The sequence below is a fragment of the Sciurus carolinensis genome, chromosome 14 (assembly GCF_902686445.1).
Source record: "Sciurus carolinensis chromosome 14, mSciCar1.2, whole genome shotgun sequence".
NCBI classification, from domain to species: Eukaryota; Metazoa; Chordata; class Mammalia; order Rodentia; family Sciuridae; genus Sciurus; species Sciurus carolinensis.
Window position 1 is genome coordinate 10,936,121 of NC_062226.1, and position 21,259 is coordinate 10,957,379.

At 41.2% G+C, this 21,259-nt stretch overlaps 1 protein-coding gene across 8 annotated transcripts in view; it reads left to right on the plus strand.

Annotated features, from left to right (window-relative positions):
* Nucleotides 1–21,259, plus strand: part of Dennd1a (DENN domain containing 1A) — a 515,895-nt gene that overhangs the window by 329,247 nt on the left and 165,389 nt on the right. For all 8 annotated transcript variants that reach the window (XM_047525191.1, XM_047525194.1, XM_047525192.1 and 5 more), the window contains one exon: nt 9,704–9,805. In XM_047525191.1, the coding sequence (XP_047381147.1) occupies nt 9,704–9,805 (102 nt within the window). The remainder of the gene's footprint in view (nt 1–9,703; nt 9,806–21,259) is intronic.

The window sequence follows — 21,259 nt, forward strand, 5'->3', positions numbered from 1 at the left end:
AAAATAGTGGGTTAAAGCAGTTATTTTAAGGAAAAAGTGGTGCCACATATGAAACCAGAAGAAATATCTCTGAACAAGTTTTAATTGAGGGCCATCCTATCTGTTGTCTGTTGCACTTGGCTTAGGACTCAGAGATGGCCCTCACCATGGGAGCAGGAGTAGTTGGAAGGTTTTCTTAAAGAGCGGGTGATGTAGCGGGCTGGAGACAGTCGTGGTGAGCTGCGTCTGGGGCGTGCTTCACGTCTCACCAAGCGCTCGGCCGTCTGGTCCCTCATTTGTGCTTCGCAACACTGGGGAAAAGGATGACGCCTTCTGCATCCTCTTTTACACAAGGGAACACTGAGTCTCCAGCAGTAGGTGGGCAGCTGCAGTTTGAGGCAAAACACTGGCAGAGTCAGAGGCACAAATAGGCTTGCCCTCTGCCCTGGCTGGATGGAGGGACTGTGTTGGGTTGACTTGTAGAGTGGACCACTGAGAGAACTGGTGGAACCGTCTCATAGAGGGAGGCCTGGCATTGAGGAGCCCCTACCCGATGACCCCATCTAGAGGAAACGCTTGCTCCGGTGTCATCAGTAGTCCTGGAAGTAAGGATATTCCCTCCACAGAGAGGGAAATTGATGATCCTGACATTTAAAGCTATCTAGTTTGTGAGTGCAAAGCCAGAACACAAACCTTGGGACCTGCTGTCCCTGGACCCAGAACCATCCGGAGCAGGGAATTAGGCAAGCTCTGTGTGTGTGGAGATGCTTTCCTGGGGTCAGGTCTTTTCCACTACCTATGTCTGTGCCCATCCTCAGATGTATCTATGCCCTATCCACAAGGAGACTGGGAGCCCCTGTGGTTCAAAGATCATGGTTTAATCATCCCTGTGTCCTTAAGACCCAGCCTAAAGTTGATGTAAATGACTGACCCATACATGAGCGACCAAATGCTGAGTGAATGAATACCTGGTAGTGGTTGCCAAGAAAGGAGATTTTTGGAAAAAAGGCCCTTTGCTGACCTGGCTTGACAATCTCTAGACGTGTTAATGAGTGTCAGTGCTTATTAGCTTGTGAAGAGTGGATGCGGCCTGGCCTGGGAGGCGTTTACCCCGTTTCCCTCCCCTGCCAAGCTTCTGTTTCTGTTTAAAGCACACTGGGAAATTCCATGGTGTTTTCAGGTCTCCTCTGAACTGTTGGGCTTAGATTTTAATTTTGTGGGGCAGGAAGGAGCAAATCAGTGACTCCTGGCTCCAAAGAAAAGCCACTACGTTTATCAACCGCTTGGCAGCTTAGTGACCGGAGGCAGGGAAGGAAAATGTCACTCTTCATCTGTATGTACCCTAGATTTCAGGAGGGAATGAAGAGTTTAGAGTCCCTGAATGTGTGCCTTTCCCCTTCCCATCCTTTCCACTTTTCCTTCTGATTTCTCTTTCCTTTCCTTCTAGGAGGCCACCAGCTCCCCAAGCTGTTCTTTGTTATGTGCTCATATGTATGCGCATGCATTTGAGCACATTTCACATGTACCCTAGAATGGAAGGAACACTGGTTCTTGGAACTGGATTCAAATCCTTTCTCTGACACAATCTAACAGCATGGGCAAATTATTTAATTTCTTTAGCCTCAGTTTTCTCATCCATGAAATGGGTATGATATTCAGAAGGAGACCCTCTCTTCTTTGGGAATTGTAAGGAGTGTAGGCCAGACATCAAAGTACTACAGGACTTGATTCATCTGTGTGTGCCCAAAAGAGGCCTGTTATAGTTGCAGATTGAAATAGTACAAATATGTGGTGCATTGGGAAGTACAGAGGCATTGCTGTCCAGCTGAGTCAGTGCTTAGTTCCACTGCTTCTTTAGCCACATGACTTTAGTCAGGCTGTTGCCTTCCTGACCCTCGGTATCCCTCTTTCTCTATGGGGGTGCTGTGAGAATTAGGATAACTGATTCGTTAATAGTGGGGCTGTGAGAGGAAAGCAGCAACTAGTGGCTATTATGTTGTAGCCATGAGCTGTCAGTAAGAGGTGGGTGCCAAGCATGGAACACAACTTCTGGCAAGGGCAGGTCCCTTGCAAAGTCAGTTGTGGCTTGGACTGTTCTGTGACCATAGGAGTACACTTTGCAGAAAATCAACTGCATGAAACCCAGCAGTTGTCATTCAGTATAGAGTTTTATTAATAAACTATAAAGATGTAGCTTTCAGTTTAATTGCAACTGCATTTCCTGCTTTTCAAAAAAAAAAAAAAAGCTGCCAAAGTCATACTTGGGAGGACGTCACACATGGTGTCAGGAGCCATGTAATTTATGCCTCTCTCAGAGGGATGAACTTATTATTCCCCCCAGTGCTGGGGGTAGAATCCAGGGCCTTGCACATGCTAGGCAAGCACTCTGCCACTGAGCTACATACAGACTCGGGCAGCCTGACCTCAGAGAATTTGCTTATATGAGACATACCAGGAAAGGAACAAAAGGTTGATGGTAATCTACGTTTTAATAGCAAATATTATAAAAGTACAGTCTTGTTAGCTTCTAATTTTGCTCTCAAAGTCAGTTGTTTGAATTCTTCATCTCAGAACCCTATTCCCTTTATTGACATAACCATCAAATTGCAAACATGGTAACTTGCTTTTAATAGCCCAACATTTATTGATTACTTAGTGCAATCAGGTATTGTGCTAAATTCCTCATACATATCACCTCACTAAATCCTCATAGCACAACTGTGCAGCACTGTCCCCATTTCATAGATAAGAAAACTGAGGCTTAGAAAGAAAGAACTTGCTGGAGGTTACACAGTGCAGAGGCAAGGCTTGAATCTGACAGCTTCGTTCTAGAACTCATGGTCTTAATCACCATGTGAATGTCTATCTTACTTTCTGTGTCCACTGTGAATTAATTCTACAGTAATTAATCATGATAATTTTACATCATTGTTATCATTGCCATCATTATTGTTATTCCCCTCACACTTCCTTGAACAGACTCCAATTTGCTTACGTTGGTCTTACGTTGACCGTCTGGGCTTAAGTTGACATCTGCTGCAAGGCCGGCCTCCCAGTGGAGGGCATCCAGCCCGTCATACTCATTCTCCAGCTAATGAGCATGTGGCTTGCATCAGGCTCTGTGCTGGGCACTGGAGACAAGTAGGATATGACTTTGTCCTGGAGGGGTTCCTGGTGTAAGGCCACAGAAAAAGTCCACTGGGTTCTGGCTCCTCACTGACCCCAAAACCTTTACCCTAGTTGAGAAGCCCTGCCCTCAGCTGCACAGTCTGTGAGAGCAGGCAGAGGTAGGAGCCGTGCTGAGGATGGCAGTCAGGGCCTCGCACACACTGGACTTCCCAGTCAGGTGAGCACCTGAGCACTCCTGGGAGCTCCTGCATCAAATTACCAGGGCCAACGCTTGCCCTTTATTCTGTGGCCTGGCTCAGAGTCCTGCCTTTCGTCACTAGCTGTCGAATCCCTTCTCTTGATAGGCAAAGTCATCCTCACCTGTGTGCAGGCCGGCATGGTTTAAATGAATGTAGCCAATGTTATTTAATATTTTAGGGAAGAAACATCATTGTTTTCACACAATGAACTCTAGAAAGTAAGATTGTATAAAATCATCTTGGCTTTAGGGGATACCAGAAGTAGAGTGATCCTCACACAGACCCCACCTTGAGTAAGGAAGAATATCAGGAACTCTAGAGACATTGGATTTTTATGTTTATCCTAAGAGGGTATAAAATGAAAATAGTTTTTTAACAGTCCTGAGCTAGACAAGGAAGTGGGTAGAGAGCCAAACATCCACAAATCAGATACACTTCAGGTGATGTCCCTGAGGAGAGTTGCTTTGTCATTCACCTTCATCCATGCTTTCTTTATGTTTTCAGGTCTGTTGTGATTTTGTTCAGTGTTCTGTACATAGTACTAATGTGCTTATCAGCTTCATTGAGGTGGATTTAAGCACAATAGACCATTCATTTGAAGTGAATGAGCAAATGAATTTTGACAGTTACAATTCTCATGAAACTACCACCACAATAAATATATAGAATATTCCTATCACCCCAAAAGATCACTTTTTTTTTTGTTTTTTTTTTTAAACATAGACACTTAACTTTGCACTTCCCATGTGCCCGGCACTACTATAAGTACTTAAAAAATTTACCTGTAAGGTAGGTTCTGTTATCTCAGTCGACAGAAGAGGAAACTGAGGCATGGTAAGATTAAGTGACCTGCCCAAGTTTGTATTGCTGGTAAAGGGTGGAGATTAATTAGAACTCGGACTAGCTTCTGGGTCCATGCTGTTTTCCTCTGGTTCTGCTCCCTCTCATTCATTCATTCATGCATTCATTCATGAATTGCTTCCGCTGAGCCAAATATTGGGTAGAAGCTGAATGTACAGAGATCTAGCTCCTTGATCCCAAGAAGCCCAGAGACTACAAAAGAAACCAAGTACTCACACAAGTAACTCCAGACCCACAAGTTTTACCCACAAGTTTTTAGGTGAGCCACAGCTAAGCTCTAGGGACCATCAGAGGAGAGGAGGCAGGCAGGGAGGGAGCCACTGTTCACTTAGTACCTGTTATGGGTGTTCTGGAACAAGTGCTGAATTATTTTTTTGCGGGGGTCGGGGGTACTGGAAATTGAACTCAAGGTCACTCAGTCACTGAACCACATCCCCAGCCCTTTTCTGTATTTTATTTAGGGTCTCACTGAGTTGCTTGGAGCCTCGCTAAGTTGCTGAGGCTGGCTTTGAACTCACGATCCTCCTGCCTCAGCTTCCTGAGCCTCTGAGATTACAGGCATGTGCCACTCCCCTCATGCTGAATCTTTTAAGTACATTAGCTTCTCTTAACCTCACAACAACCCTGTGAGGTAGGGTCGATAATTGATCCCCATTTCATGGATGAAAACCTGAAAGGTGTGTGAGGTCGAGTACACTGCATGAGACTCCCGCTGGATGAGGGCAAGCTGGAGGCAACCCCTAACTTGTAACCAGTGTCCTCTCAGCTGCAGCGGAGCACCTCTCATACTTTGCATTTTGCCTTCCCTGGCCTCAAAGATAGGGGTCAAACTAAGACCATGCGACAAAGCTTACAGGGCAAGACATTTTTGATGAACAATATTGATGGGAAGATGCCATTTTTGTGTGTTTCTCTGTGTAAGAAATGCCATTTGGAAACCCGGTGTGCATGTCAGTATTTTTTTTTTTTCCTTCATTCTGAGGAAAAGCTTATAGAGCCTGGTGGGGGAAGGGTTTGCAGCTGGCAGGAGCTTTGGCATATGTTGTAACTAAAAAGAGAGGGAATGTGTTGGTGGGACAAGCTACCGGAGAGCTGTCTCGGTGTGCTGCGGTACTAGTAAGTGTTTTAATTGGGTAGGATTTTTGGAGGACTATTTTGACATCTGCTCGTGTCTTTGCTGATTTTTCTTCACTTAGAGTAGGAAACACAAGCTGTGGATAAAATGACTTTAAAATAATTGGAAGTAAAGATATCTCTCAAAGTCGAATTTGAGAGGGACACTTTTTAAGAAGTGGAAACTAAATTCCACTTCTAGGAATCCATCCTGAAGTACAAAGCTTTATGCCTACAGATTTCATGACAATATTATATAGAATCTTTAAAGCTGGAAATAACATTCAACCAAAGGGGCTTGGCTGAGTTTGTCTTCATGCAGTGGAGCGCCCTGTAGCAATTAGTAATGATCTCCATAAAGCTTTGAATGGAGTGGAGCATTGCTTATACTGCAATCAGTGAGAAAATCAGAAAGGAGCAATAAGAATGATTCCAACTTGTGTTTTTAAAGGGAGGGAGGGAGGAGCGTGGAAGAAAATACACTATTGTCTCCAATCGAAGGGACTAGGGGAATAGTAATTTTTTTAATCATCTTTCCCTCCCCCTGCCCCCACCTCCTTCCTTCCTTCCTTTCTTTCTTTTGCAGTACTGGGGTTGGAACCCAGAGCCTAGCAAATGCTCCACAAAGCACTCTACCCTTGAGCTACATCCCCAGCCCTTTTTAAAATTGTATTTTGAGATAGGGTCTCGCTAAGTTGCCCAGGCTGGCTTTGAACTTGTGTTCCTCCTGCCTCAAGCCTCCCGAGAAGCTGGAACTGCAGGTGTGTACCATAGCACCCAGCACGTCTTCCCTTTTTTTGCAGTAGGTTCATGTGATGTTTCTGATACAAAAGGCAGGTGTAATTTTGCAGAAGAGACACCAGGTCTTGAGAGTGTTCATATAACTGCATGCACCTCACAGCTACTCATTCTGAAGCCCAAGCAAAGGATTTAGGATCTCTTTAGGGAGGGGTAAGCTTTAGAATCATACTGTGTTCGAAGCCAGCTCTGCTGCTACTCACTATGTGGCTTCGGGCAATTTGCTTGCCTCTCTGAGCTGCCAGTTCCTCACCTTTACCAGGAACACGGTAGTATCTCCCTCACAGCACAGTTTAGATGAAATGCGCTGGTACCCAGTAGTCATCCAGCTTCCTTCTCCTCCAGCGCTCCCCTCTCCACAGTCCCAGTGAGTTTTTCTTGCTTTTCTTCCTTCTCCTTGTTGCCTTGAGTCTTTCAGGGACAGAGCACCATCCGGCCAAACTGGCCTCTGATTCTTTCCTTGGGAACACTGAGCTTCAGGAAGGCCCTTGAACCCATGCCAGCCCCTTTGGAGAGGCCTTGCCACCAAGAGGGCAGCATTGTCCTGCAAGAGGAAACTGTGCCACTGCAGCTCCTGCCTGGAGCCTGGTGCTAGGGGCATTTCGGTTACTAAGGGGACCTTGGCCTGCTAAATATGAAAAAAGGGCCAGGTTTTTTCCTCTTCTTCAGCCTGCTGCCATTGTTGAAAAAGTAAACACTCCACACAGCTTAGCCGGCAAGTCCTCCAGCCAGGAGTGGGAAGAAATCAAAAGCCTGCTCCAGCCTAGCCGTGGAGAGTCCACAAGGGCTGGTCTGTGCTCCAGGGGCCTCTCTGGGGACAGAGAAACAAGACCCAATTCTGGTCCAGAATCAACATCCACTCACAAGGCCTTTCAGCCCCTGCTGCTTCTCTCCAGTGGTCACTGCCTCCTGCCCCCTTCTGTGTGGGACCGTTTGGGAGGTCAGATGAGGCAAATAGGTGATGCCAGGTGCTTGGGCACCCTTTTAGTCCTCGAGGTCTGGTGTCCTCTACTGCCTCTGATTCTGTTTCTACAGCCTTCAAAGTGAGAGGCAAGTAGTTACCACCAAGAGGCCAGAGCATTTTTGCCCTTAGGCTACCACCACTGCAGCTCTTCTGACTGTCTGTAGCTATCACGTGTGTTAAGTAACAATAAGAGCCACTAAATGGTACCATACTGTGGCTTGGCGCTGTGGCCCTGTCCTCACAGCAGCCCAGAGGAATGTGAGGGAAGGAGGGCGGTCACCACAACTCTTCCAGCTACTCAGATGAAGAAGCCAGTTAGCAGTACACAGCCTCGGGCAAGTTGTGGCACTTCCTGGAGCCTCAGTTTCCCATCTTGGAACTGGGAATGGTGATATCTCACCACCCGCTTTACTGGTAGAAATGAAAACATTGTGCGATGATCCTTCATAAGCTCCGAAATGTAACATAGAAGAAAAAATGGTTGTTCATGCTGTGTAACTTCCTACTGGCGCACTGTGAGGCCTTCAACCCTCTGGGCTGCTGGCAGAGTAAGGCAGCTAAGGAATGGTGGACAGCTCACTGAGTCTTGATGTTCTCCTCCATGAAATAGGGATTATACTTTGTAAGACAAAAGTGCTATAGAACATTCAGTGTTTGTATTACTATCAGCCCCTTCACTATTTGCTGATAACTGTTGACCTGAGGCAGCAGTTAATATGCATATTGGGGTTTGGCTGGGAGAATAAACAGGTAGGTGATTGTGGCTATCCTCTGTGGATCTCAGCACATGGTAAGGACTTGGCAGATGTTTCCAGGTTGATTGATGGGTTCGTGGACTGGCCCCAGTGGCCCAGAGGAGTCAGTCAATAACAGAAGGAGTTAGAGGCTCTGGTCATAAGTGAAAGGGTTGCCTGGGAGTTTATTTCCAACCTGAGAAGTCTTCTGACCAGCATGGTTCCACCTCCTGCTGGGAAGAATCTCAAAATATTTATTTAGGTACCAAGTGGTGTCCCAGGGATTAGAGTTTAAATATCAGCCAACATGAGCACTTACCAAGCGTGGATCACTTTGTCAGCCACTGATTATTACACAGAGGCAGGCTTAACAGATGAACCCAGCAGGGGGAGGTAGGCAAAGGGGTGCTGGGGTTCCAGTGAGAGGGCTGACCTCAGTCTTACTGAGGGTGTCTGGCGACAAGGAGGTAGATATGCGGTGCAGAGAACATGGGCTGTAGAGGTAGCCAGTGCTGTTCTATCTTTTGCCACTTACCTCACTTACCTGAACTTTTCCTCAAGTTATGAACAATAAGGGTAATAACATCCACTTGCAGAGTCTAATAAGTATTAATTGTACATTGTAATTGGCCATTTCCAGAGCATTAGCAAATGGACTTTCACACCATCAGATGTCTGGGTCTGGTGCCAGCCCATTTACAGCACTCTAGGTGAATTAGATATGTTCCCCACCTCCACCCCAGCCAGGGCCTCTGCAGGCACACGTTGGCACCTTCAGTTCAGGCCTTGCTGGCCAGGCCTCCTGGGCAGTGCATCCCTGCACATTCGTGTGTGGTGCACTCAAAGAGGAATTAATAATGAAATCAATCCCTTACATGTAGGGTTACTGTATGTTCCATCTTCTTCCTGTGACCCTGGTGTGATATGCTGTCTTTTACATCCACAAATGTCCCAGTTTGAATGACAACTAATAGAGTCTTTCTACGTAGGGCAAAATAAAATAGTGTTCTGAAGTTTCAAACCTGTGAGCAGCAAGTTTGATATATGATGGGGAGGAGGACTGAATGGTGGTGGGCAGGCAGGAGAAAGATGAAAATGGATTTTAACAGTGGTTTAACAGTGGAATTGAACAATTAAAAACTCAGACCGCACAATGTCTTGATGTCACAGATTATGAGTAGTTGCTGCTAGATGAGGGACTCCGTATCATCCCTTCATCACCCCTCCCCTCACCAAGTACCTCTTCTAGAAGACCTGAGTCTCCCTCATCATTCCTATGATACCACTGAAAGAGTGACTTGTGGTCAAAGCCATTAATAACTTGGTTTTTATGGAAAATGGAACCAGATTGAAAGTGTGATCTTCCTACTTCATGTTCAAAAGAAACATGAACATGTTCTACTAGGTCACATGCCATCTTCCATACCCAAGAATGATGAGATCCAAAGGAGAGACGGGCAGGTCACTTTGGGTAAATGAGAGGGATGGATTGAATATGACTCTCTGTATGTCTGCATTCCTGGGGCCAGAGCTTTAGACCTTCAGCTTGTGTTTTAAAAAGTGCACTCATGCACATGCGTGTGCACAAAGAAAACATTGATAGGGTATAATCTTTCCTTCCTAGCTATGAGATCTGGGGCGTGTTAGTTAGCCTGAGTTAAACTCACTTCACTCCTGGGACTGGGGGTGACATGCAAGCTCAAGAGTTTTTGTGGGAGTTAAATGAACAACAAATGTGAACTACCTAGCATTGAGCTGCCAGAGGGTAGGCTTTGGTCAAATGTCACTTTCTTCCCTATTCCCCTCCCTGGAGAGGGAGAAGAGGAAATATCTGTGTCCTGGTGGCATTTCAATGACTCTGTCTTCTGGATTTTGTTTATTTGCAGAAAGTCAGAAACATGGCCCTGGATGATGTCGTGATCCTGAATGTGGATACCAACACCCTGGAAACCCCCTTTGATGACCTCCAGAGCCTTCCAAATGATGTGGTGGGTAATGAGCTCTTGAGGTCTGACTCCTGCTTGCTTGTGCCATGGAAATGAACATGACTTAGAGTGTAGGGGAGGAGAGAAGACAGCTGTGGTTTTCCTGTGGCCTAAGAACTGTGGTTTGTTTCTCTGTATTCTCTGGAACAGTGTAGAAAGTTGTGAGATGGTTTATTCTTTGAGTCTTGTTTTACTTTGAGGACTTTCATCTGAAAGTCTGTGAAGTGATTCCAGAGTCTTAGCAGCTTCTCTTCTGTGGGAACCTAGGAAGGGGGATGCCACCCTTCCCTAGCATTGTCATCTCTAGAGAGCAGGGTAGCATCCCAAGTGACACCCAGACAGTGGGTAGGAGGGTGTTCAGCGTGAGCAGTGTGCAGTAATTCAAACCTACATTTTTCCTGGACTATAGCTAAGCATAGCCACTTCCCCCCATAGCAGGTATCACTGTATCAGTGCTCTGAATGTGGCTGTGTCCCCTAGATCTTTTACCTCAGACCTAGACAGAATGTGGATTCTGTAGAACTGAAGGTGACTGACTGCCATGTTTACCAGTTGACATCTGGCCATACTGTACCTTAAGTTCTTGTATCCTGTGGCAGCTGTGAAAGTTGGCTTGTCTCCATCATAGTCTACCCGAAGGAGGATCAGGCCTCATAGGCAAGGGTGGTCTTGATGTTCCTGGTCTTCCTTCTGTGGTTCCATGTGCCAGAATATCCATACATTCTTCTGGCTTCCAGACTGAAAGAAGCCCATGTTGCTGGCCCTGTGCAGCAGATCAGGCTAGGTTTGTGTCTGGTAGGGTGAGTGTTTGACATGGGCAGTGATGCTCCATCTGCCAGGAGCCCTTACGGCACTGTGCTTTTCTGAAGGGATTACTGTGAGTTAATGAATGACTTATAACCGAATTTCAAACTTCTCTACTTTTACCTTCCAGTGAGATTTGGGATGGGATGTTATTTGTGTGCTATAAAAGATGTTTCCTTTGCAACATCAATGAACAATGGCTATTATTATTGACCTATTGTTCACTAAGTGCTATGCTAAGTCCTTGTCATTGACCTCTCTTTTCCTCTGTGCACCTCTCTGAGGAAGGTCTCTTCCCCACTCCCACTAAACCCACAGAGCTGGCGGGAAGTGGAGCCAATATGTGAACCCAACTCTTGAGGGCATGGAACCTACCCTGTTCCCTTTCCCTGGTCAAACTCCTCTGTATGCCATGGCTATCTCAGGCAAGGACTTTGCAACTGCCAAGTGAATGTGGGAAGTGACTGTGAGGCATATCAGCTGCAAAAAATGACCAAGGGCTCTGCACAGAACAGGATGAGTGACTGTCAGCTCAGAACCCATGCAGTGCTCCAACTGACCCCATCTGTACTACTCTGACTGCACAGGCAAAAAGGAGGCAGACTCCACAGAGTACATTCCAGTGAGGGGAAGCAGACATGTAAATTATATGTATGTACATCACAGTGTGGCACAACAGGGACCACAGGAAAATGAAAACCAGACACGGAAAGGCTCAAGAGAGAAAGTAACAAAATTTGGGAGAGTTTAATGGAGTCCTCCCAAAGATGGCAGATTCCAAGTTTCCTTTTCAATGATCATTGAGGCTGTCTCAGGGAAGCAAAGGAACTCAAGTTATTTTCTCTCTCAGCACTTCGGTTTCCACTCTACAGGAGAGGTGCCAAGAGTTCTCTGAGGATTGTTGTGGTAAAAATAATGTTTGCCCATCACTTAGTACAGTGCTCATATGTTGTCAGTGGTTGATAAATGATACCTGCATTTTTAAATAAAATAGTTGTTGATAATTACAAGCAAGTTGGGAGATCACTAATACCCTCCAGATCCTGACAGTCTGAGCCTCGGCACATGGGTCTTCCTATCTTCAAGCTGGTTTGAAGGGGAGTTGAGAATATTTTACAGCAGTGGTTCCCAGCACGGGGTTTGTGGGAATGTGGTCCATAAGGCACCTACTATTTCAGTGGAATTCATAAGTTCGATTCTATAATGCTACATGAACTTTACAAGAGGAGAGATCCTGTCTCATCTTTGACATAAGACCTGGTACTTTCAGCATATTAGCATGTCCACAGTTGACCTTACAATACCCCTTTTGCCAGAGCTGCCAAAAGATTGAACTTAAATTTTTTGCCAGTTCACATCTTCTTTCCCAACCCTCCTAAATGTCACCTAATGCATCCTCTTTCTTCTCTCCTGCACTATTGCCAGCAGTCTACAAACCGGTTCATCTAATCCCACCCTCCTCCCTTCAGTCCTTCCAGGTGTGCCAGAGTGATCTTTCTAAAATCAAAAATTAAACTATATATCCCTCCTACTTGAAACTACTCCATTAATGAACAGAATCTGAAAAAACTTCTAAAGACAAAATATCCTTCCATAGCTTCCCTTTGCCTGCAGATTCAAGGCAATTTTGCTTTGTTTGCTTTGGAATCAAACAGACCTATGTTTAAATCCTGGCCATGTGATTTGGGGCAAAATTACTGAAGCTCCCTGAGCCTTCATTTCTTCATTAGGTTGTTTTAAGAATTCAATGTATATAATCAAAATCTCCATCCTGTGATCACTCTAGGTGGTGGTTAACAATAAAGTACACGTTATGAATGATGATGAGCACAGCATTTAAAGCCCTGCTTCATGATATGATGTCCCTGGGGTTTCTATTTGATTGTTTTTTCATAGCTTTAGCTCTCTCCCCTCCTTCTTCTAACTCTATGTTAGTAGTTCTCCCAAACTTATGTGTTGTTCCATTGCTTCATACTTTGCATACAGTTTCTTTTGTTCAAAATTTCCTATCCCAACAATTAATCTCTTACTCATTCTTCAAGACCTTCTCTAAACATTATGCTAAAAACTTACCTTGACCTCTGCAAGTGATTTGACCATATCTTTTGACAAAACCCTTTGTATAGCTTGTGTAATTGCACTGATCTATTACCCATTTCTGGTTTCCCTTTGAATTGTCAGTTTTTGAGAACACAGACCAAATCCTTGTTTCCCAAAGATCTAGCAACCACTAAATAGATAGATGGAAAGATGGAAAGCACATATGGGTTGGGTTATTTTGGTAGATAAAATCTTACAAAACATGGCATCTATGCTGGAAATTTTATTAAAAGAGGTCTTGGTTCTGCTTCTAGCCATGATGTAACAATTGGAAATGGATTAATCTTCATATCATTAACTATTAAAATTCTGGACAGACAGATTAGATAACAGGCCATTCAGAGCTGTGATCCCAGAATGAGAGGAAAGAAGTGATGTGAGGCTTATCATTCCTCTGGCTTTCTGCCTTGAGGCATTTTCCAGATGCCTGGTACCAGAAAGCAGGGGAGGAATCCCCAGCAAAGTACAACACTCTTGGTGAGTTAAAAGGTTAAAGATCTGAGTTTGTGAGTAAGAGTACTAGACAGGAGGGAGCAACATCACAAAAAAAGTTTCAGAAATCTGAATTGACTGATGTGCTGAAGACTAATCTTCCCATGTGGAGAGTGAAACTCCTAATAGGAATCTACACAATGAACTATTCCCAGAGTTCATACAATCCTAGGAATCATTCAGATTCAGACCAGTCAGAGTAAAGAGACCTGGTTGATCAATGAGGATAAGCACTAGAGACCCACTATGACTTGATAGTAGGTCTAAATTAACTCTAGAGTAAACATTATTTTATCTCCGCCCAAACAATACATAAAATCAAGACTCAAAAACCTGAAGAGAGGGCTTTAGGAGTACTGGTAATATGCTGGCTTTTGAACTGAGTGCCTGTTATGTGGGGAAGAATTCAAGCTGGACATAATTTTTAAAATTATGGTGAGTTAATTTTTATGTTATTCTGTTAAACTTCAATAAGAAGTTTTAAGTAATCCCAATGACTTAGGAGTCTGAGACAGGAGGATCACAAGATCAAGGCCAGCCTCAACAACTTTGCAGGTCCCTAAGCAACTTAGATAGATTCTGTTTCAAAATAAAAAATAAGAAGTTCTGAGGATGTGAGTCAATGGCAAAGCACCCCTCGATTCAATCACCAGTACAAAAAAAAAAAAAAAAAAAAAAAGTTTGAAACACGTCCATTTCTAAAGTCTTGAAGGAATCAGCCTAATGTGCAAGAAAATTTAACTGCTTGTCAAAATAAACTTCAGTCCCTTTTAAAAGAAGACAACAAACCCAGCACTCAGCTCATGACTTTATGAGTACCTACCATCCTATTTTAAAAGTACAACACATGTTGAGAGTCAGGAATGTAACAAGAAAAATTAGTCAATATAAGCAGACCTAAAAATGACAGATATGGTAGAACCAGAAGACAAGGAACTTGAAACATGTAGTATAAAGAATGTAAATATGTCCTTGGATTTAAAGGAAGACTTCAACTAAATGAGAGAAATACAAGATATAGAAAGAATAAAATGGAACATCTAAAGGGAAAAATATAATACCCCAAATAAAAAGAAAATCACTTCTGGAATTAGGAGGCAATGAGACACTTCAGAATAAAAGAAAAATGAACTTGAAGACATAGCAATAAAAACTGTCTAGTATGAAGCTGAGAAAGAAAGAAGACTGAAAAAAATTAACAGAACCTCAGTGACCCATATCACAGTCTCAAGAGGACTAACATGCATGTAATTGGAGTCCTAGCAGATGAGGAAGGTGAATTTTTAAATTTTTTGATGAAAATAATAAACTCAAAGTTCTAAGAAGCTCAATGAACCTCAAGCATAAGGAACTCAAAAAAAAATTAAATAAAGACCGCACAAAGGTACATCATAATTACTCAAAACCAGTGATGAAAAGTTTAAAATTATCTAGAGAAAAAATATTAGAGAAATAAGTAATCACAGCAGACTTCTTGTCTAAAACTATGTACATCAGAAGATAATGGAATGATACTTAAGTGATGATAGAAAATTTTGGTCAACCTAGAATTCTGTGTACAGTGAAAATATGCTTCAAAAGGAAAGCAAAATTAAGACTTTTTTTCAGACAAATAAAAAGTGAAAGAAATAATTGTCAGCATACCTGAGCTATAAGAAATATCAAAGGAAGTTCTTCAGGTGGGAAAAAAAAAAGTGATACCACAGAGAAACTTAAATGATAAGAGAGTGAAAAGAACAAGAAATAGTAAATATGTAGCTAAATATGAGAAATTTACTGTCTCATTTTTAATTTCTATAGAAGATAGGTGAACATGTAAAGGAAAAATAATACTGATGAGCTGGGCAGGGTGGCACACACCTGTAATCCCAGCAGCTAGGGAGGCTGAGGCAGGAGGATCGCAGGTTTGAAGCCAGTCTTAGCAACTTAGCAAGACTGTAAAGAACCTAGTGAGACTCTGTCTCAAAATTTTAAAAGGGCTGGGGATATGGCTTAGTGGTTAAGTGCTCCTGGGTTCAATCCAGTATATAGTAATAATAATAATAATAATACTGATGTATTATGTTATTTCATAAATAGTAGTACAAAGGAGAGGGTGAGGTGGAGAACAGAATTATGCTGTTTAATTAAAAGTTCTTACATTATATATAAACTAGTATAATATTGAAACTTTTTTTTTTTTTTTTTTGAGAATTGGGGTTGAATCCAGGGCACTTTATTGGTAAACCTCATTTTTTAATTTTGAGACAAGATCTTGCTCAGTTGCCCAGACTGGCTTCAAATTTGTGATTCTCTGCCTCAATCACCCTAGTAACTGGCATTATAGGCATGTGCCACTGCACCCAGTTGAAGGTACACGGTATTGTCAAAAATGTATATTATTAATCTTGGAGAAACCCCTAAGAAAAAAGTGGGATATATGTGTCTGTGTTATGTCTTCATATATGTAATAAGCTTCTTTTGAAGGTCCAAAGAATTTCTTGTGGAAAAAATAAGGGAACCAAACACAAGTAAAACATATAGAAAAGTTAGCAAGATGATAGATTTTTCCAACTCTCGATTATTACATTTAATATACATCATCTAAATACTCTAATTAAAAGAGGTTTTTAAAAAGCAAAGACCCAGTGCTGTCTATTGGAATTCTACTTCATATATAAAAATTCAGATAGATGAATCTGAATCACTAATCAAGAGAGTTGGTAGAGAGAAGAGACAAAGCTTCCTCCTAGAAAAAGTTAAATATCTATAAATTCTCTTCTTTCCAGGAGAGAACTTACACTTGGATGTATACTGGACTTATTGTTTTACTTATAAAAATAAATTATGTAAAGGAAGAAATAGTAACTTTAGTGGGGAAACAGACAGCTACTACCTTACCCAGGCAATCAAGTTTAATATCACCAGGAAGGTCATGTGACTGTCATGTAACCCCTGATATCATGTGATGAGGATACTTCACCTCTGCTACATTCTTTTCAAAATCCTATTCTAATCATGACAGAAACTTCAGATAAACTCAAATTCAGGGAACTTCTACAGGATACCTGACCAATAAGTCTCAAAACAACTAGGTTATAAAAAACAGCAAAGGAAAGACTAGAGGAGAATAGATTAGAGGAGAATAAGGAGATATGACAACTAAATCTGGACCGAATCCTGAGATAGAAAAAACAACTTTAGTGGGAAAATTGGAAAAATCACAATAGAGACTAGAGTTCAGTTAATAACATCCCAACTTCAGTTTCTTAGCTTTGACAAATTTCCAGTGGTGGGACAAGATGAATGAGAGGAAACTGAAAGTGAGTGCAGAACATACAATACTTTTTGTAAACATTTGGAACTTTCTGTAAATCTAAAAACAATCCAAAATAAAAGGCTTTTTTAAAAACAGCTAAAAAGGATACTGGGCACAGTGATGCATGCTTATAATCCCAGCGACTCTGGAGGCTGAGGCAGGAGGATTGCAAATTCAAGCCTGGGCAACTCAATGAGACCCAGTCTCAAAACAAAAGGGGTTAGGAGTGTACCTCAGTGGTGGAGAGTCCCTGGGCTCAATCCATGGTACCATACATACACACACACACACACACACACACACACACACACACACACACACACAAACATACAAAAGAAAATACAGGGGTATTATGAATGTCTTTTTGTCTATAATTTTGGCAAGTTAGAAGAAATGAACAGACTCCTTCAAATATACAAATTACAGAAAATGACTAAAGGATTTTTCAAAAATAGCATAATTTCTAGTACTTTTTGGAATTTATAATTAAAACTTGCCCACAAAGAAAATTTCAGGTCCAGATATCTTCACTGGCTAATTTTATCATACATTTAAGACAAACTAGTACAATCTTTTACAAACTTTTTCAGAAAATAGAGGTAAAGGAACACCTCTCAGCTTATTCTATGAGGTTAGCATTACCCTGACATGAAAAGCAAAGAATTTATAAGAAAAGAAAACATAAGCTAATATGCCTCATAAATACAGATGCAAAAATTTAATAGTATGTTGGTCAATTGAATCCAGCAACATATAAAGAGAATAATGCACCATGATTAAGTGAATAGATTGGCTAAATATTTGAAAATCCATGTAATTTGCCTATCCGTAGATAAAAACGACATTACACAAAAAAAGCATTTTAGGGGACTAGGGTTGTAACTCAGTGGTAGAGCCCTTGCCTAACGTGTGAGGCACTGGGTTCTATTCTCAGCACCACATATAAATAGATGAATAAAATAAGGGTCTATCAACATCTAAAAATATATTTTTAAAAAAACATATTTTAGAAAAAATTCAACACCTATTCATCTAAAGCTGTTAGCAGACTGGAATCCTCATTATAATAGCAGCATCTGGGTGGGACCTACAGTTCACATCAAGAGCAGGACTGACTGCTTTCCCCTGGAGGATGGCACCAGCAAAGAACATGTGATCTCTCTGTCTCTCCTCAGCATTGCATTGGAGGTTCTAACCCACTCCCTAAGACAAGGAAAAGAAATGAAAGCCCTAAATACTAAATGAAGTAAATAAAATTATATTTACACACACATCATAATTACATATATCGAAAATCTGAAGAGTCTCACAAATGAATGTAACAGAGGTGCAGGTTAAGGTCAGTATACAAAATTGAAATGTATTTCTGTATGCTTGTAATGAGCAATTTAAAAATGGGATTTTTTAAAGTACCATTTAAAATAGCATACAAAACACAAAATACTTAGGAATAAATTTAACAAAAAATGTGTAAGATTTGTATGCTGCAGTCTATAAAACACTTGAGAAAAAAAAAATCGAAAGACCTAAATACATGGAGAGATATTCCATGTTTTGGATTGGAAGACTAAATATTTTTTTACTCAATATTTTTAAGATGTTAATTTTCCCTAAATTGATCTATAGATTCAGTATAATCCCAACCCAAATTCCAGATGGCCTTTTTTTTTTCTGAAAACTTGACAAGCTGGTTCTAAAATGTATATGAATATGCGAAAGAACTAGAATAGCCAAAACAATGTTGAGAAGGAAGAATAAAGCCATAAAACTGATATTACCTGCCTTTAAGCAATACTACAGAGTTATTGCAATCAAGATAGTATAGATAGACATCTAAGTCAATAGACTCAAATAAAGGGTCCAGAATTAGACCTATAAGTACACGGACAATTGATTTTCAACAAACACACCCAAGCAATTCAACAGAGAAAGAACAGTTGAGTTTTGTTGGTTGGGGGATGTCCCAACAAATATGTTCAAACAACTGGATATCAATATGGAAAAAAATGAACTTTGACTTTTATCTCATGCAGACATTAGCTTAAAACAGATTGTAAACCTAAACATAGAAGCAAAAACTATATAATGACTAGGGGGAAAAAAGGAGGAGAAAAATCTTCCTGAATTGGAGTAGGCAAAGATTTCCTAGGACACAAAAACATGTCATAAAAGAAAAATCAATAAATTGGACCTCACAAAAGATAAAATAGTTTTTCCAAAGACATCACAAAAGATAAAATATTTTTTTTCCAAAGATAGCATTAAGGAAGAGAGAAAGAAGCTATAGACTGAGAGAAAATAGACCTAATAGTTAAATCTGAAAAAATAAACTCATGCAAGATACATAAAGAATCCCAGAAACTTAATAAGAAAGTCCAATTAAGGTAAGCCAAAGACTTGAAGAGCCAACACGCACACACACACACACACACACACAAAATTATTCAAATAGCCGACGAACACATGAAGAGATACTTAGCATCTTAGAGGATGCAAATTAAAACCACCTTGAAGTACTATTCTGTACCCACTGATATGACTAAAAGATCAGGAATTCCATATAAATTTACATCTTAAACATTTGTTATATATGACCAAGCAGTCTAACTCCTAGGTATTTACCCAAGAAAATGAAAATTTATATACATTCAAACACATGTATATATTTTTAGCAGCTTTGTTCATAATTGCCCAAAAAAGGAAACAATCTAAATGTCCTCCTGCAACCGGTACATGTGTAAACAAGTAGTGGTATGTCTGTGAAATGGAATACTGCTGAGCAATAAAAAATTTAAAAACTGCTGATGTGCCCAACAAAATGAATGACTCTCAAATCCATTATAAGTGAACAAATCCACTAATAAGACATCCTGGAACCAGCAAAACTGTAGGGATAGACATCAGAGGCGTGATTTCCAAGCCTATCAGGTAGCACAGGGAAATTTGGGGGATGATGGAACTGTTCTTTATCTTGATCTTGATTGTGGTGATGGATATTTGTATGTATCTTTTGAAATTCATAGAACTATTTACCAAGAGTGGTGAATTTTAATGTACGTAATCATACCTCAATAAAGCTGACTTTAAAATGTCTTAAAGACTGATAGCACCAAAGATTGTCAAAGACATGAAAAAATTTATCTAGAATTTATCACTGCTTCTGGGAGTAGAAATAGTATAGTCACTTTGAAAAACAGCAGTTTTCTCTGAAGTTAAACATAGGTCTGCCACAATACCCAGCAGTCCTGCTCCTAAGTATTCACCCAAGAGAAGTGAAAATACATGTCCAAACAGGTTTATGCATGCATGTTTAAGGCAACTCTGTAGTACACAATCTGAAAACAGCCCAAATGTCAAGTGCCAGGTGAATAAATAATGTGTTATATACCTGCTTTTTTGTTGCTAAGTCAATATTCCATAGTAACAAACTTGTGATCCACAAAACAATATGAATAAATTTTAAATACCATGTACTAAGCAAAAAGAAGCCAGATACAAGAGTACATAGCAAATGACTTCATGTATGTTAAATCATAAAGTAGAGAAAGTCTGTCTGACGGTCTGGAGGAAATAGTCTGGGTGAAAGCACATCAGTGGTTGCCCTGGGCTGGAGTGAGAAGGAGCTGACTACACCAACGAACCTAGGGCGGAGGAAATATTCTGTCTCTTGATTGTGGTGATGGTTGCACAGGTGTATACACCAATCAAAAATCATCAGATTATACTTTTAAAATATATGTATTCTTTTGGTTGAAGCTATGACTTAGTAAAATCAATTTTTTTTAAAAAAATAGGCCTTGGAAATTAAATTTTAAAAAGGTTTCCAATATTGAATAGCTTTCAGAACAGCTGCTGACTTCACATGATTTATGAACATGGGTAAAAGATAGCTGTGGAGGCAGGATGACTCTGGCTTTGTGCTGGTTGCCTAGACAGTTTACTTCCACAGTTTATAATCTTGTCTCAACTTTTTCTATTCTCTTAAAAGTGGGGGGCGGATGGCAAGGCTAATGCCTTCTACTTTGCTAGTTTCCATGAAACTTGGAAATGTATTGCTTTTTACTGACAATATTGCATTGTTCCCTAGTTGTGGATTTTGGAAGAAAAATATGGCAAGAATATTCCACTGTTTATTGACCTTAAAGGCCTGTTTACAGATTTCATGTTTAGTGCAAGCCCTGGCCAGAGCTTCTTCATGCCATGTATCTCCCAAAGCCCAGAATCCTCAGTCTTTGGAGACATACCAAGGGCTCCTAGATGCTGAGTACCACCCTATCCTTGCAAGACAACAGTGCATTCTATCCCTGAGGAAGAGGAACAGGTACCCTTGTAGATTTGACCATTCTTTCGTGTTAACACACATACTGTTAGTATTCGCTAACGTCTGTTCATTTGACTTGATCCTTATCCTCAGTGAGATCACAGGCTGGTTAGTAGATGAGTTAATGAAAGACTGGACTGCCATCTTGCCCCCACTCCTCCAATTCTAGTCCATCCCGCATACTCTGGAGGAAGGCATATTCTAGAACATGAATGCCCCTCCCTGACTTAAAAATCTTCAGTGGCTCCTTATTTTCTATGGGTGAAATTCAAGCTGCCTACCTTTCCTGCCTCATCTCTTGTCACTCTTCACCCATCTTTACTTTATAGTAACAACTTTGCTTCCATCCACAGGAATCCCAGCATTTCTGGTTCAAAGTTCCTCAAGTGGGCAGATCCATAACCAGTTCAGGAATGGAGATTATTCATCCTTTATTCATTTA